The 18,204-nt window shown below is 35.5% G+C and overlaps 1 protein-coding gene across 3 annotated transcripts in view; it reads right to left on the reverse strand.

Moving 5' to 3' along the window:
• Positions 1 to 18,204, reverse strand: part of LOC126741610 (glutamate dehydrogenase, mitochondrial) — an 87,370-nt gene that overhangs the window by 6,372 nt on the left and 62,794 nt on the right. The window contains exon 7 of one of the 3 annotated variants that reach the window (XM_050448109.1): positions 12,666 to 12,793. The exons of 1 other annotated variant lie outside the window; for it this stretch is intronic. In XM_050448109.1, the coding sequence (XP_050304066.1) occupies positions 12,677 to 12,793 (117 nt within the window). In that variant the 3' untranslated portion in view covers positions 12,666 to 12,676. Of the gene's footprint in view, positions 1 to 12,665; positions 12,794 to 12,964; positions 16,626 to 18,204 lie in introns of those variants that run through there. One more of the 3 variants, XM_050448111.1, reaches the window with a different exon arrangement.

An 18,204-nucleotide genomic window follows, 5' to 3' on the forward strand; every position in this document is an offset into this window, starting at 1 on the left:
CTAAATACTTAAGTTCGGATCGACAAAATTTACACTTATCCTGAGACCAAGTTATACCGGCTCTATGAAATCTCTGGAAAATCTCCTCCAAAACCTCTAAATGTTGCTGAAACGTCTCAGAAATACAAATTACGTCATCTAAATAAACAAAAACATGTGGTTCCAAATTAGCTTCTAATAAGGTATCTACCAATCGCTGCCAAGTTGCAGGGGCATTCGTCAACCCAAATGGCATTCTCTTTAATCGATAGAAGTCCCTGGCCAGGGACAGAAAAACTAGATTTATCACGTGAATTTATATCAACCTCGATTTTCCAATATGCAGAGTTGACATCTAACGAAGTAAGATACTTTGCATTTCTTAATTTGTCCAAAATACTATCAATAAAAGGGATCGGATAAGCATCCTTAGCCGTAACAGAATTTAGTTTTCGATAGTCCATGCAAAATCTCTATTTACCATTACCTTTCGGTACTACTAAGGCAGAGAAAGACCAGGCAGATTGTGATGATTCGATAATGTCGAGTTGCAGCATGTTATCAACCTCCTCATCGATAATCTTTAGAGTGGCGGGTGAGTATCTATAAGGGTGCAAACGAATGGGTTGGGCATTACTAGTATTAATCTGATGCTTCACTAAATCTGTTTGACCAAGCTTACCAAATTCCATAAAATTCTATCCATTCTATCCATTAAAAAAAAGTATTTTAAAGTCAATTTATCCAAGGCGGATCGCTGTTCTGGGGTTAAAGTTTCCTGAGGAAAAATTGCTTCAATGATACAATTTTCCTGAGATGGCTCACCAAAATACCAACAACCATTTTGCAAATCAGGAACGACACCATTAGTTTTCCAAAAATCGGTACCCAATATCAAAGGACAACCAAATTCTTCACTACCAAAACATTGCAAACCGCTACCTTATCATACAAAACAATAGGTAAGTTAATTGCGCCAATCACCTTACTAGAACTATGATTTCCAAAATTACACTGAGAAAAAGGTGATGATAACAATTGTATATCTGAATGTTGTAATATATTCCATATGCTTAAACCAATAGCAGTAACATTCGCTCCAGAATCCAATAAGTTTCATACCAAATATCGAGATGAGGACGATCATCGCCATTTCACTGTGCGAAGACGTAATCTAGAATAGGGGAGCTGCAGTTACTAGTCGAGACCCCCAGGAATCGAACTGATCTCTCGACTAACTAACAGTTCTACGATAATTCCAATAAACCACCGGACCACGAGAATTCTGAAGATGCAGTGAAGAATTCATTGTATGTACACGAGGGTTTCTTGGTCGCTGATACATCAGCTTAGGCTCGGCGACATTATTAGGGTTTACTGGAGGAGGTTGCATGCGTTGAGTTCGCTATTTGATATTCTCAATCTCTTATGCTGCAAGTTCCAGCTCTGTGATGTATAATGCGAAGTTGCATTTCCTCGGATGGAGGTTCACGTAACTTTCGAAACAAGTTTCGCATTTGTGCAATAAAGATTACCGACTTCTCCACTGGGCCTTGTGTCCTATTCCTTATATCACACCAAATATCCATATTCTGACGATAAATAGGCAGGCCTAAGTTTACATTTCAATTCTTCCTATGACCTGATATCACTGCGTATAGATCTATACCAAGACAAGGCTGTGTCCGAAAATAAAATTACTCCACAATGCAGCAGCTGATTCCAAGATATTCCACAAGCAAAACTCAACTGTCTACATGCTCAGTAAAATTGGTAACACTACCAGCACCATCAAAATGTAACTGCCATTTTGAAATTGTTGAAAAACTCTTAGACATCCCCATACGAGAAGTGGTTAATATTATTATTTAAAATAAGTTGGTTAGTTCTAGGCTCACCGATATTGAAGTTCAAGAGATTTTAGACCTGTTAGACGTATGTCTTAAACAAAATTTCTTTAATTTCAATGATTGAACATATATTCAGGAAGATGACCTTGCAATGGGCTCTTCCCTCTCTCCTTTATTAGCTGCCATTTTTATGGACTACTTTGAATTTAATAACATTCTAAATAATAACGATAGATGATTGTATTTTACTCTGGAATGCTAGTAATCAATCTCGAAATGATTTGGTCTTTTATTAATAACATCCATCCTAAAATAAAATTTACACTAGAAACAGAAACTAATAACTCAATAATCTTCTTAGACTTATGTATTAAAAACACAAATAACAGGCACGTTTTGGAAATTTATAGAATACCTAGCTATACTGGTACAATTATCCATACTGAGTCATTCCACCCCTTTTCACATAGGGTAGCCCCTAGGTGTTTGAATAGAGCTTTGTCGACTGAAGGTAGACACAGGGAGTTGTCTGTTGTTAGACAAATAGCCGTTACGCATAATTTCAACCCTTAGTAAATAAAATAAAAAATAAAATTCTATTGCGTAAGGCATCCAAAAATGTCTATATTCCTAATAGTCAAATGGTTTTTAGACAATCAACCCAAAACAAAATATTGTTCACTAACATATAACAGGGCTGTTTCATATAAAATACAGAGAGTTCTTGCCTCCGTTAATATTGATATTGCTTTTAGAAATAAACATACATAGGTGGGCTTTTGGTTAATAATAAGGATCGGACAGATAATTTAAACTGTAAAGGCATTTATAAACTTGATTGTGAGTGTGGTTGTTTTTATCTGGGTCGAACCAAGCGTAGTTTTAAGATCAGGTTTAGTGAACATGATAGGTGCATTAGGCAAAATAATAAAAAAAGTCGTTATTTGCAAAACACATTATGGAAACCGGACACTTTATAAATACAAAGATTTTTTTAACCGGGCAAAAAATGACTCAACATCCAGATTAATTTCCCTGAAAATAATGATTAAAATATTAATTGACTAGTAATTGTCGTCGTAATAGTATTGTTGTTTTAACCCCTTCCCCCCTAATTTTTGCCTTATAAAATTAGCTTGCTTAAAATTTGTCATTGTTATTTTTTTATTTTTTTTTATTTATTGTAACAACAATCTACAATTCAAATTACACTCGAGTACCGCTACCTGGTATTTTTGGTACGCAATAAGAATTATTTAACTGTGAGTTTAGGGATAAGATTTATTTGCATGATTTTTTTAAGTTTTAACTAAGTGCCTCCACTTGTTCCTTATGATTTTTAGATTGTTTTCATTTCGTTTTAACTGTGTCGTCGGGTGTATGTTTTTTTAAGAAACTTTTTAAAAGGGTATTTGTATTTTCAAAAAATTTTGGAAATTTCAAAGAAATATATGTTTATCGTCTCTTAGTGTCGTAGGGGAGACCGGGTCACAGTGGCCACCCGGGCACAGTGGTCACTCTGAAATAACTTTTCTTTGTTTCTTTGGCTTATATGTTATGCCACCTAGGATGTAGCGTGCAAACTACCATTCCAACAATCTCTCTTCCTTTGATGTCCGTCTATTTACGATTTTTGTGTTAGTGTCAGTTTTTGTTTTGAAGAGTGCACGTGAAAAGTTAAGGTACGTTTTATTTTTTGCATCATTTCTTGTCATATTATTTTTTCGTAAAGAAACCTAGTTAATTTTAAGACGGGTACATTAAAGTATATCGGGTGGAGAAGCGAAAAATCTTTTTAAAAAAAATTAAAAAAAGTTTGGGACACAGTGGCCAGGTTGAAAATGGGGCACAGTGGTCACTACTAATTTATGATAATTCGAGTGACCACTGTAACCCAGTTAATATTTTAATTTTTGTAGAATTCTCCGACATCTTAATATCAATAATAAAGTAATTTATTATCATATAATTAAGCAAACAATATTCCATTTGCATTTGCTGTATTTTGCTTTCATTCTAGCTAATATGGTATTAATACTTCACAGGGTATTATTATACACACACACTTCCATTTTAACAATCTCTATTTACTCTAATTTATTAAATTAGTGGTTTTTTGGAAAACAAGCTAAGAAATAAATAATATATATTGTACCTAATTGTTTCAGGTTACAAAACCCATATAAAATGCCACGTAATAGAAAACGTAAGACAAATATTGGCTTAGTTCTTTCGAGGTCTGTCTACAAAAGCGGCTTCACTGCGATTTGCCTTACCTCGTACCACGTTGCGACGATATATTTTAAAATACCGTGACCAAAATATTAGCTGGGAAGAGCCGATATTTCCAAAAATTCGCCCTAATTACGAATGCCGAAAAATTTTTACACATGAAGAAGAGGCAGTTTTATGCCAATATTTAATTCAGTGCGGAAAACTTCAACATGGCTTACAACCAAAAACCGCTAGAAAGCTAGCTTATGATCTTGCAGTCGCAAATAATAAACAAATTCCGCAAAGTTGGCATACAAATGAATCTGCCGGCCCAGACTGGTTTAGTGCTTTTATGAAACGGAATCCCATTATTTCATTACGAACCCCTGAAGCGACATCTATGTCAAGATCTGTAGCATTCAATAAAGTCGTAGTTCATAAATGGTACGATACTTTGTTAAAACTGTATGAAAAGTATTCTACTTTAGATGCCAGTAAAATTTATAATGTCGACGAAACTGCATTGACGACTGTGCAAGGATCAACTAAAGTTATTGCAGAGAAGGGTCAGAGACAAGTTGGGCAAGTGACTTCTGCGGAACGGGGCATTCTAGTTACTATGTGTGGAGCAATTAATGCTATTGGAAATTGTGTTCCACCACTATTAGTGTTTCCAAGAGTAAATTTTCGAGAAATATGATCAAGAATGCTTCAATAGGAACAGTGGGAGCAGCCTCGCCCAATGGATGGATGACTTCGAAACTATTTGAATCTTGGTTACAGCATTTTATTAAACATGTCGAGCCCGCGAAAGAAGATCCGATATTACTAATCATGGATAACCATAAAACACATTTATCCTATAAAATGATCTCCTTATCTAAAAAATCAGGAATAATTCTGTTCACGCTGCCACCGCACACAAGCCATAAATTGCAGCCTCTGGATAAATGTGTGTATGGACCACTAAAGACCGAAAAAGCCGAACTTTTAGGCGTTGCTTATCCTCTTGCCTTTTCACACAAAAATTGCATATCTGGTTTTGCTAGTACAGGAATATTTCTGCTTAACAAGTTTCTATATGGAGATGCTGAGTATGTAGCAGCAGAAGTCACAGATAAGCCAGAAAAACCAAAGGACCAAACTTCACAAATAGAACCTGAGAAGACAGTGAGACCAAACACCCCGTTAAATCAGGTGATCCCGACCACCAGCTCTTGTAATTCAATTCCTTTGAAAAATGATACATTAGTGAATCAAAATGTGTCTAGATTACCTTTAATATCTCCTGAAAATTTACGACCATATCCAAAAGTTAATGACATTTAAGAACGAAAAACCCGACGAAAAAAAAAGAAGCAGAGATATTGACAAGCACTCCTGTAATGAACAGAATAGAACAGGAATATATGGAAAAATGTCGAAAGGAGACTTTGAAACAAAAACAGAATAAGCAAGATAACACTGTAAAAGGTAAGAAAAATATAATGAAACTAATGCCATCCAGCAGCGAAAGTGAGGGTGAAATATTAGACTTAGCAGAGCGCCATACTTCCGACGAAGAGATTTTTGAATCAGATGAAGACATTGTTGAACTGGATGAAAATTTGGACAATATTCGTGTTAAGTGCTATGTGTTGGTTCGGTTTGCAACTAAAAAGACAATAAGGTTCTATGTGGGCCAAGTCGAAGGTATTGAACGCGAAAAATACGCCAACAATAAGTAAAAGGTGGCCACTGTGACCCGGTCTCCCCTATGTGACAATTTTCGTTTTAACTAGTGTACCTTAGTTCTTTTATAATAAGTGAGCGTGCCTTTTGGGACCTAATGCATTTACCCCACCCCTCCCCCCTTTTTTGATTTTTAGTCCTCGACCTGTTATATACAAAATGAAAATTGGAATTTTCTGGAGAACTAAGACCCCTTTTTACCTTCACCTTCTAAAAACAAAGTCCCAGAATATGGACAACACTCTACAAAATATATTGAAGTTAATGGTCGCTTCACGAAATAACATGGACATGAGTATCCATCATTAATATCCCCAAGAAGTGAGTTATTTGGTTCAGAATGCTGCACAATTTTATATTCCGAGGGTACCAGTAAATTATGTGGCGGTATTTTAATCGCAGACATTACAGTGTTTCTAGTATTGCCTAGCATGTTTCTTACATGGTACATGGAAGCTCTAAAATTTGGGAAACTTGTTTTAAAAACCCCAAATCTGAATGCTTTAGTACTTACTTATGACTTTCAAAGGTATGTCTTACAATCGAGCCAATATTTTCATAGTTTTAGTTGCGTCGATCTTGGTATTAGGTTCGTTGACTAATCTCGTAATTGGAGTCAGATTAAAGTCGAAATTTGGAAGAGATCGCTTGACATTCGTTGAATTAGTAGTAAATGTGTGGTTTCTTCTCTTTTCCAGATCTTGTATCATACTTCCTCCAAAATTCTTCCACTGAAACAAAATGAGATTGTAACACTTACATTACCATACAAAATCCATTTCAACTGATCTGGTAAATATTAGGGAATGTTGTGATACATAGACTTGTCTTCAATGCAGGAAAGACCACTTGGAGTTGGGTAGCTGAAGCATATCTACAATAGTTCTGGCCTCTGAAGTATGTAAGTGTCTGGATATTCAACTTGACAAACGCATCATTTTCAGATCACATCTTGGGAGTCATGTAAGTCTTTATCTTCAGAATGTTGTGCAGCAAATTGATGAATAAATCACTAGAACGGTGTACTTCTTCTTATTTGAGGCATATTTACAATTACCAAGATCGATCATCTACTAAATATCCTAAAAACATCTTCAACCATTAAGAAATTTAGGAATAGTCTTGGCTAATTAGTGATTAAGAAAGCCTGTAATATAACCTATTAAATAGGAACTTCTTTGTTTGCTTACTATAAAAAACATTCCTTACTTTGTTTTTCGAAGTCTTTTTATGATTTTTATAGGCATTTAAAGTTTTTTGTTTCTGTTCTACATCTCTAGCAGATACAGTTTCAAAGATTTTTTTTTGGAGGGTCATTTACCCAATGAAAGAACAGTCACTGCAATAATAATCTCATCTACCAAACTTCCGTCTAAAATATTAGGTACTATTAGAATTAAAAAAAAGTGACTGTTTCTCCTCTTAATTGCTCCCATATCTTATCATTACTTAACCTAATATAACAAAAGTCATTGGTACAGACCGAAATGTTATTTCATAATACAAACTACAGGGTGATTGATGATACCTTAGACGTTTACGGAGAACGGAAAATAGAATTTCTTTGAAAATTTGGAATCATGGGTTTTAGCTGATGATCTAATGATTAAAAATATTTTTAGCGATGCAGCGTTGCCGCTTGTATCAAAAAGTAGTAGCTTTGTTATTTTAAATGAAAAACCCTGTATATTATTTTATTTTTTGATCCACTATCGCTTTATGATTGTTTTTGTATAAGGTGTCTATAATTTTCACTATAAAAATTTGTTCTACATTATGGAGGGTTGGTGAAAATTAGTGATTTTACCGCTAGATACAAAAATGGTAAAAATGCATTTTTTTAAATGGAACACCCTGTATATTATAACATATTCTAAAAGGAAATTGAAATCCCTTTCTAACGAGGTATCATGTTCCTATATCTAAGTAGGAGGAACTAGCTCCAAACTCCTAACAACTCCTAACTAACTCCAAAGAGGAACTAGATAGAGAAGTAGTACGGCTAAACAGTATACTCATCAGTTCTTACGAGGCCACATGTCCTCCCTGGAGAGTTGGCAACAAGAGATTGCCCTGGTGGAATGACATTTTGGACCGTCTCAAAAAAGACGTAAGGTCGCACCACCGCGCTCTCAAGGGGGGAACTTATTCATACTTAACAGCTAGGAAAGGAAATTCAAAAACGAAGTCCGACGATGCAAAAGAGACTGCTGGCGCAATCCGGAGCCGGACTGGAACCTCGCCAAAAACATAGTAACAAACGAAGCAATAGCTTGGGCAGTGGGTGAGTTTAGTCCATATAAGGCTGCGGGACCTGACGGAATCATTCCCATGATGTTGCAAGTAGGCCTCGAAACCACACTGCCTTGGCAGGAGGCCAGCATTGCAATGGGGTATGTTCCACTAACATGGAGGGCGGCAAATGTGTCAATCTTTGTCTTTATTTCATATCAATGTCTTTATCCCAAAACCGGGCAAGAAAGACTACCGTCAACCAAAGTCCTTTAGGGCAATAAACCTGACTTCATTTTTACTAAAGACTATAGAAAGGCTTATAGACAGGTATATAACAGAGGAGATTCTAATAGAATCGCCACTACATAGGAATCGGCATGCCTACATAAAAGGGAAGTCGACGGAAACGGCACTTTACTCTGTAGTGAGCAAAGCTAAAAAAGCAATAGAGAACAAGGAAATAGCACTTGTTCTTTTCTTTAACCTGGAAGGAGCATTTGATAAGGCAAAAACAGACACTATCTGCCAAGCCCTCCTGACTAGGGGCACTCCGCCTCATCTTGTCAGGTGGGTCAAAACGGCGCTGGAAGACCGGAAGATCAGTGCTACACTGGGAGACTGTCGTGTCGAGGGTAAAAGTGTGTGAAAGACGGCTGCCCGCAAGGCAGTTGCCTTTCGCCACACCTTTGGTGCCTGGTGATGGACAGTCTCCTCAGGAAGCTAGAACTTGAAGGGTTCTATGCACAGGCATACGCGGACGACGGACTAGTGATGGTCACTGGTAAATTCGTGAACAGTCTGTGAGCGAATGCAAGTCGCGTACAGGATAGTGGAACAGTGGTGTCGGGAGACAGGGCTGTCGGTCAACCCCGAAAAGACCGATCTCATTCTCTTTACTAAGAGGTGGAATTTGACAGGCTTTAAACCTCCCATTATGTATCAGACTCGCCTAACTTTGAGCCAGCAGGTCAAATACTTGGAAGTCATTTTAGACAGCAAGCTCACGTTTAAAACTCACGTAGAGCAGGCAGCAAATAAAGCAACGGCCCTAATACGGCAATTACGGCGAACAATAGGTACAAGATGGGGTCTTAAACCCCATGTTCTCCAGTGGCTTTATACCGCAGTCATACGACCGAGGACTCGTACGGATCCGTCGTATGGTGGCCAGCCGTATTGAAGGACGGCTGGCTCAACGCCCAAAAGCTGACCAGACTGGAAAGACTGGTCTGCTTGGGAATTACTGGGGCTATGAGAATAACACCTGCGGCACCACTAAATATTGTTCTTGGGCTAACGGACCTCCCAGTCTGGATTGAGAGGGAGGCCATGGCGGCGTATAAGAGGAATGAGAGATAGCGGAAGGTGGCGCTATGTTCACTTAGGACAAGGCCATATGACGATCGCTCTCAGGATGTGTAAGAACATACCAATTCTGACATCCAGATGCACTACAGAAAGTGGCAAACTAAGGTTAAAGAAGGGGTTTCAAGTCGAAATCCCGACAAGGGAAGAATGGTCGGCGAACCAAGTTAAAGAGCCAAGTGGTTTCCAGGCCTGGTATACGGATGGATCATGAATGAAAAGCACCAATTCAGCCGGAGCCGAAGTGTACAGGATGGAAACGAATACAGGGAAATCCTTCCCGCTACGGAAACACACTACAGTTTTCCAAGCGGAGGTGTTTGCTATACTCGAAGTAGCGAACAAACGAGAGGCATTGGAAGGTGACGGGGGGATTTGCATCTACTCCGATAGTCAAGCTGCCCTAAAGGCGATTTAGAAACCCAGAGCCAGCTCAGCGCTAGTCCAGGAATGCAGAGACGCATTGGAAAGGCTTGCAGCACACAAGGAAGTGAGACTGAGGTGGGTCCCAGGACACCAAGGTGTTGAGGGCAATGAGCGGGCCGACGAACTGGCAAGACAAGGTTCCGTTAACCCCTTCGAAGGCCCCGAACCTTGTCTCGGTCTTAGCAAAAAACAAATCTCCCAGGCACTTAATAATTGGGCCTGGGAAAAAACAAGGAAGAATTGGAGAAGGACAGAAGGATGTAGACAGGCCAAGGAAATGATACCAAATGCTCTAAAGCAAGGCGACTGCTAACAAAGACCCGACAAAGTATTAAAGACTTGGTGGGAATCCTGACCGGGCACAACAGTCTAAACAGGCATCTACACCTTCTTGGTATAAGAGAAAGCCCACTCTGTCCGAATTGCGGTACAGAGGAGGAAACTTCATACCACATACTAGGTATCTGTGATAGGTGGAGTCGTTTAAGAAGGAAAATTTTCGGAGCAACGACACTCCAGCGGGAAGATCTTAAAAAATCTGGACTGGGACAACGTGCAAGCCTTTATTAAAAGGACCGGCCGACTCAGTGAAGACCGCGCATTGAAAGTGGAGGCGTAGGGGTGGGTGGTTGTGGAGTTGGCGAAAAGGGACTGCTCCGGCCTACTTGCCGAGCTCTAGCTCCCCTACCCTTACTACTACTACTACCTAAAAATAAATTGAAATGGACAGAAATAGTTATTTAAATGAAGTTTTGTTAAATCTATTCTAAGAAATTCATGGACAATGTGACAAAATTGTAGCAAGAACATGCCGAAAGTTCAACGAAATACCCTAATTTACAAAAAATGGATCAAAGAATATTTGTGCGAATACAAAATAACTTTATACAATTTGTTTCATAACTTAGGAATAATTTAATTAGTTATCCTAAGATTATAAGCAATTTACAATAAATTTTCTAAATGCCATTGCCATTGACTTCTAAGCACTTCAAAATCCTGCGTTGTACAGCATGTGCTGTCGCTGCTTGTATTTCAGAAGGATCTTGTTGACCAATGCAATTGATAAGTCGTTGACGTAGTTCCTGTTTACTGTTTACCGGTGTCTTATATACCATTTGCTTCAAATTACACCAAAAGTAAAAATCAAGTGGTATAAGATCAGGTGATCTCGCAGGCCAATCCCATGGTCCGAAACGCCTAAACCAGCGGTTATCAAATTTCTCAAATAATTCACGTGTCACCTTCTCAGTGCAATGAGCGGGTGCCCCATCCAATTGGAACCAGCAACTGCTATAATCTTCAAGCGTTAAATTTTCCATAAAATCTTCTACTACTGTGCGCAAAATCTGAAGGTATTTACGGGAGCTTTATGACCCATCGCAAATAAAAAAGGCTATTTGATTTTCTTTTAGTAAACAAAAAAGATTAAAACTAAATTTTACTTGAAATCCCATTTCCTTTAACGCATGTGGATTTTGATTAGCCTAAAATGTTGATTTCTTCTATTAAAAATACCTTCTCTAGAAAATTTTGCTTCATCTGTTCAGATCATTTTTTTTTTAAAGTTTGGATCCTCTTGAGTACGTGTCAGAAGCGTCTCACAATATCGAAATAATCGTTGGTAATCATCCAGTTTCAGCTGATGTACTTTTGAAAATTTAAAGGGATGCATATTATTGACGGCCAGAAATTTTTGCACAGAATAATAAGTTAGGCCTAAATCATCTGCTCCACTCCGGATAGAAGCTTGTGGATATGCGTGAATGTAGACTAAAACATTCACGATGTTGTCCTCATCAGACGTTACAGGCTTGGGTAAATTTTAAGTTGTGAACCATATTGTACAAAGTCATTTTGTATACGCACAAATTTTCTTTTATCAATTTTTTGTAAATTAGGGTACAATTCATTCAACTTTTTGCACGTTCTTGCTACAATTTTGTCACATTGCCCATGAATAATAAATAGATTTATCAAAACCACTTGAATAACTATTTATTTCCATTTTAATAAATTTTTAGGTCACTATTTTATAAAAACACCCAAGCGTATTTACTATTAATCAACTAAATGTAACTGTCAAACATCGATAGCATAGCATTGTTGCGTCATGACCTTTCACAGCCACCTAAAGCAAATATGTTAAAATATTCCGAATTTTACAGAAAATTGCTTTTATTTCAGAAACCGAACTACTTAGATATAGGAACATGATCCACGTTAGAAAGGGATTTCAATTTCCTTTTAGAATATGTTGTAATATACAGGGTGCTCCATTTTAAAAATTGCATTTTCAAAATTATTGTATCTAGCGGTAAAATCACTAATTTTGAGTAACCCTGTACAACGTAGAACGAAAGAAAAAAAAGAAATTTTTATAGTGAAAACTAATGTACAATACCTGCGTAAATTACGTTTATAATTTCAATTTTCTGCGCATTCAGTGCCGCAGTAATACAAATTTATTTGGAGCTATGTTTTGGTAAAAAATAAAGAAAATAATTAATTTTTTGAAAACCACTAAAGACAGGTATAGGAACAACTTATACAAAAACAATCATAATAAAATAATATACAGGGTATTCCATTTAAAATAACAAAGTTGCTACTATTTTTTGGTATAAGCGGCAACGCTTTATCGCTAAAAATATTTTTAATCGTTAGATCACCAGCTAATATCCATGATGCCAAATTTTCAAAAAAAATCCATTTTCCGTTCTCCAAAAACGTCTAAGGTACCATCAACAATCAGTCATATCAGTCTTGTATATGAAATATTTTCTAACATGCATAACAATAATGGAAAATTGTAAAAACGTAGACTGCACTTTTTCGTAACAAAAAACAACAATAATTTTTTACCCCCAGCAAAATTAAAAAGTTAATCCAGCAGTGGTGGTAGTAGTAAATATTTTTTGGACAGAGTTTACGTATGCAGCGGAACGCAGATCTAAGCCGAGTCCATATACAGAAGCATTGTCCATGATTGCCTGCAATGTATTTTAAATGAAGCAACAAAAAAAAATTAGCGATTTAGTAAAAAAAAAAAATAAAACAACCACATAACAAACAAAAATACTTTTAACCTATTTTCTATTGATTGCGATTGAGTTGCTACTTACCTTGGATTGATTAAGTTCCAGTACAGTAAAAGTTCTAAATTCCACTTTAGACGATCATTTATTTTATTGTCCAATTTTACAAATTACAATGTTTGATGTTTGTACTTATGCGAAGAAAAACATATGTAAATTTAAAATTAACTACAAACATAACAGGAAATAAATATGTATCTACTATTGCAACGGGAATGTATGGAGTTAGATGTGTATTCAGCTCAAATAATACTAAATGCAGTAATTTGTTTCTATGGAATATTGGTTTGTTGACTAAAGCTACAGAGTATAAAAGCTACCTACGATATTAACGAAACAATGTCACATTGACTTCTGTATCAGCAATGTTGGTACAATATTAAAAGAAGCTACATTAAAATGCAACATTGTCCGCTGATATGTCTCCAATTGTTTTTTTAGCTAAACCCATAAAATATAATTAAAAAAAGATTATAAGTAATGAACAAAACATGAATGACGTTTTCGCATAAATAAGGCACTGGAAGACTAAAAAACGTGAATCAAAAGTCTCGGTATCAACTAATTCATGGTGCTATTATTGTCAAATTTATATGATTTTCAGACAGTACGAACCTATCAATGATACGTCTTGAAGTTTTATTTTACAGTTCAGTGAAGAAATGGCTCAGTAATGACTTGAAAATTGTTATCCGGACTATAAAAACATTGAAAACAATAATTTGCCGGTGGTATGATAGTGATGTTGATGGTGTTATGAGGCTGTTTCATGGTTATCACCTAAAATTTCATTAAAGGAGAAACTAGTATCATAAGCAAATAAGGTAAGGCTTAAGAAAGGGAAAATCTCTATCAAGAGAAATAGAAAAGATATTTAGAAGAAATAGAAGATATTTAAATGGCAACTGGTGACAGGGAGTGATGGCTAATCTGAATTCTAATTACACTAGTTCATTTATCTTTTGCAGTTAGATCAACTCCAATTCTATGAAAAAGGGCGTGACAGCCTAGAAGTTATCAACCAATAACCTTTTCAACATGTCAAAAATATTAAAAGCTTCTGGGCAATATGATTTTAAACAAAACTAGAGCACAATATCAGTCGCATCTCGCATAAGTATATTCGAGAAACGTTGGGTTGGCTTGGATTGTATTCTTAGCCCTTAAAAAAACCTTTGATACGATCGTTGACTCCTGAGGAACGATCGGACGGAAGAGAGCCATTCTTTCTGCATGCAGATAAATCTCTGCAATAACGTTCTTAGTACAGTATAAAATATCTATATGGAAACATCATAAATTCAATTTAGCAATTACATCTGTTCTATAAGTATATGCTGACGATACTATATGCAACAAAAACGTAATTGACAACAGACTCCTTTAGTTTTAACTTGCGCCCACCAAAAGCTCATAAGAACTTTTAATGAACAAATGTCGACCTAGCTTTGCTTTGGCGAGCTGGTGCTCTATCAATGTACGGATTGCTCTTTTTTAAAACCATGATTAATTACAAATAATCACTTTGTCTAGCTAATCTGGACTTGTAGCGATGTTTTGTGGATGTTTAGGACGTTGCTTTTCAATGGTATTAAAAGCCTTAGTGAAATTGTCCATGGACAGAGATTTGCATCCTAAGCGCTAAAAATGTAAATGTTGATCTATTTGCTCGGTAAAATGTTGTAATTTAGATCAACGTAGGAACTGAGTTTGACTTGCTATTCACCTTATTATAGAAAGAAAAATCTTAGGCAAGCGTAGTTCAGGAAGAAGGAAATCGTGGTTAAAGAATTAGAGGCAATGGTACGGGAAATCTATAGTCCAATTTTTCTAAGAAGCTTTCAATAAAACAATACCTCTCAATATAATAGCCAACATGATGGCCGATCGATCGTTGAATGGTCATGTACCAGAAGAAAAAGAAGGAATTGAGCTATTTAGCTACAACTATAGGCAAAGCATTAAGTTGAAAAAAGAATGACTGGGCTTGCTAAGGTCGATGTTTAGTTTGGATTTAACTCTGGTTATTAATTGGCCCATTACAAAGGAGAACAGCCGCACTGAAGAACTGATTTTTCCAAACGTGTATGTCCATTGACAAAAAAAAAAGAGAATACGGAATGTTGGTAGGAAAAGAAAGGTTGAACAAGAAATGTCGATATCTATAGGATCATTAAAAAAAATGTGCTTTTGTAGACGGAACGTGTAACCGATAAACATGATTTTAAGTTAAATTTTTTCAAGATGAATTTTATAATCGATTTTCGCTGAACTCCTGAAGATATCTTGCATGAATCTAGGTATTTTGCATAAATATCAGTATTTTGCATGAATATCAGCATGTAATCGAGGTATTTTGCATGAATATTTGCGTATGAGAAAGGACATTTTGACTGATAGCTGCGGGTTCACTTACAATGAAACAAAAACTCCCATTACTATACGGCTAAAAAAATTATGGGCTTCGTATTTTGGGATGAAATCATATTCTTCGAATACCTTGAAAAGGAAAAAGCGTCGATAGCATTGTCGTCATAAGCATTGGAACGCTTGAAAGCGGAAATTGCAGACAAATGGCCACACATAAAGCGAAAAAAAGTGATGTTTCACCGAGACAATACGTTGTCTGTAGTCTCTTGTAAATCCGGTGTAAATAAGATTTTCAGGTTTATGGAATATTGCATAAACTGATTTGAAGAATTAATAAAAATGACTTCAACTGCCTGGATAGAGACATTTCTCTCTCTCATAAGAATGCCAGCACGTCCTCTTTTCACGGATTTTTGCTGGGAGATCATCTGAAATCCTTTGGGATCACTTCAATGATATGATCTGAATAAAGATATCAAATAGTTTGCATTGATTTTTTTGAGGTGTTTGTAGAGTGTATATTAAGAAAGGCACTTTTAAACGAGACCTAACTTGTTTAATTCGGATTACTCAATCTGGAGTTTATAACATTTAAATGAAAACAGATCTAACTTTTCCCCTTAATTTAACACCCTGCTTGTTTTCCACACTTGGACTCTTACCTATTCGCAGATCTGAAAAATACGCTTATCCTCATATAAAGGAATCGAGAAATTAAAGGAGCGTTAGAATAAATGACAAAATCACTCTTAAAGGAGATTATGACTTTTTTGTAGTTAGTTCCGAGACTTATCAATTCACGAGTTAATTATGAGTAGTTTGGCACAAAACATTTATATTTTAAGGGTTTAGGTAACCGTTTTGGGTTGAAAAATACAAATTTCTAACGGCATAAAACCTATAGGTACTCTTACCTTACCGTAAAATTGTCCAATTTTTTTTTTTAATGTCTAATGTAAAAAGCCAATAAAACAATTAACAAATCAAGAATAACATGGTTAACTTTAGTAATACCTTTTAGGATTCAAGTTAGGGCTTAACGGTAAATATACAGTAACAAATTCGGACTTGTTTTAAAACCCATTAAAATTGAATATTTTTTTAAAATAAATTCGAGAAGATTTTTGAAGGTAAATACTGTTGATTCGTTAAAACAAAGAACGAATTTGTCACTGTTAAGTCGTTGTAAAACTTAAAGATCGACGACAATCATTTCCTATATTTAGTATTTAAGGTGGTTTTAATAAGCAAAACCGGCTGTGCTAGTCGTGTGGAATATTTTTTGAACCGAATTGATGTACGCCGCTGACCGCAGGTCCAGTCCCAAACCGTACATCTGGGCAGTGGCTTGCATGGCCTAAAAATTAAATTTGGTTTTTCGCCGATTTGTTTGGAAGGAAATAATGTTTTTTTTTCTTTTAGATTTTGTAGAGCCAATGTAATAAAAATTTTGAAAAATGGTAGTGGTGGTTTTTTTATGGTATGAGTTGTAGAAAATAGGTTAAATTACATAAGTTAATCTACTGTTCAAGTAACGTCTTAAATATTTCTTTGAAAAAATCCAGTTAATTTTAATAAATTTACTTAATTTAATGTCTACTTTTACCAAATCTTCTGCAAGAAATTTTATAATTTTGTAATTTTAATGTAATTTTTCTCAAAAAACATTTCAAGACATCATTTGAACAAAAATGTAATTTGTTAGTGCTAAAAAAACAGAACGACACTACTAAAAAAAATTCTAAAAATCTCAAAGCTTGCACAACACATGCATAGTTGACATTGGCTTGTATTAATATTTAAATTGTGTAATTAATTTTAATACTTTATAGTTTTTTCCCATTTTTTTTTAATGGTTTTTATTAAATTTATGTTTTCGGAGTGCAATGAATTCTCCCATTAATTTCATGTATACAGTAAAAGTCGATACCTTTTAAAAAGTTTGTAAAAATCCCTAAATCAATACTAAGTAATTGAAAAATTAATTATTAAATAGAAACCAAAAGAAAAAAGAATTTTTCTGTACATGTTCGTATTGATATTCACTGGCACAGTCCCTGGAAAATATTTAAAAACATGGTATCAAATACCTCGAATAAAATAAAAAATAATTCCAAAACCCTAAAATAATATTGAACATTAGTCCAAAAGTCTGGAAGATCTAAAGAATTACCTTTAAAGTCCAAAGATATAATTAACCAATGAACCAAAAAAAAATGGCCTCAAATATCAGGAAAAAGTTTATCTAAGTCTGGAACAAATAAGAAATCACTCTGGAAAAGTATTTTAAAAGTTGAACATTTAAAGTTTAATAAAACCCTGAATAATGTATGAATTTATTGCAACAAATGTCTGAAATAAAATAAAAAGTAGTTTCAAAAGCCTGGAAGATATAAGAGATGCCAAGAAGAAGATTAAAACAACTTCAAAGGTTCGAAATAACATTTAGATTTCATCAGTGTGCAAAAAACAAGAAATGACTAAATCTCTCGAAAATGTAGTACATGAGGCGTAATTTTAAGTTAAAAAAAACACTAAATATTGTACGATTTTTTTGAAATTACCATCCTGGAAGAAGGAAATGCCTGGAATAATCTTGAGCAATCTCGAGAAACTTCTTATGACATCACACCAACAACCTGTAGAAAAAGTATATGACAAAAGAGCGAACAGTATAAAAAGAGCTGCAGAAGCAGTCAAACTAAAAACTGCAAAGCGTACTAAGAAACTCTGATGGAACGATGTGATTAAAGAATTAGTAGATCGAAAGAAAAAAATATTTTTATATCAAAAATGGTTGAGCACCCAGCATCAGGAAGAAGGAGACCAATACTATACCAATACAAAAAGAACAACCAGAAGAACTATAAAAATATCACAGAATAATATGTGGGTCAAAAAGTATAGGGAAATAAACACCTATATAGTCGGAAAAA

The sequence above is a fragment of the Anthonomus grandis genome, chromosome 10, assembly GCF_022605725.1.
Source record: "Anthonomus grandis grandis chromosome 10, icAntGran1.3, whole genome shotgun sequence".
In the NCBI taxonomy this organism is placed as follows: Eukaryota; Metazoa; Arthropoda; class Insecta; order Coleoptera; family Curculionidae; genus Anthonomus; species Anthonomus grandis.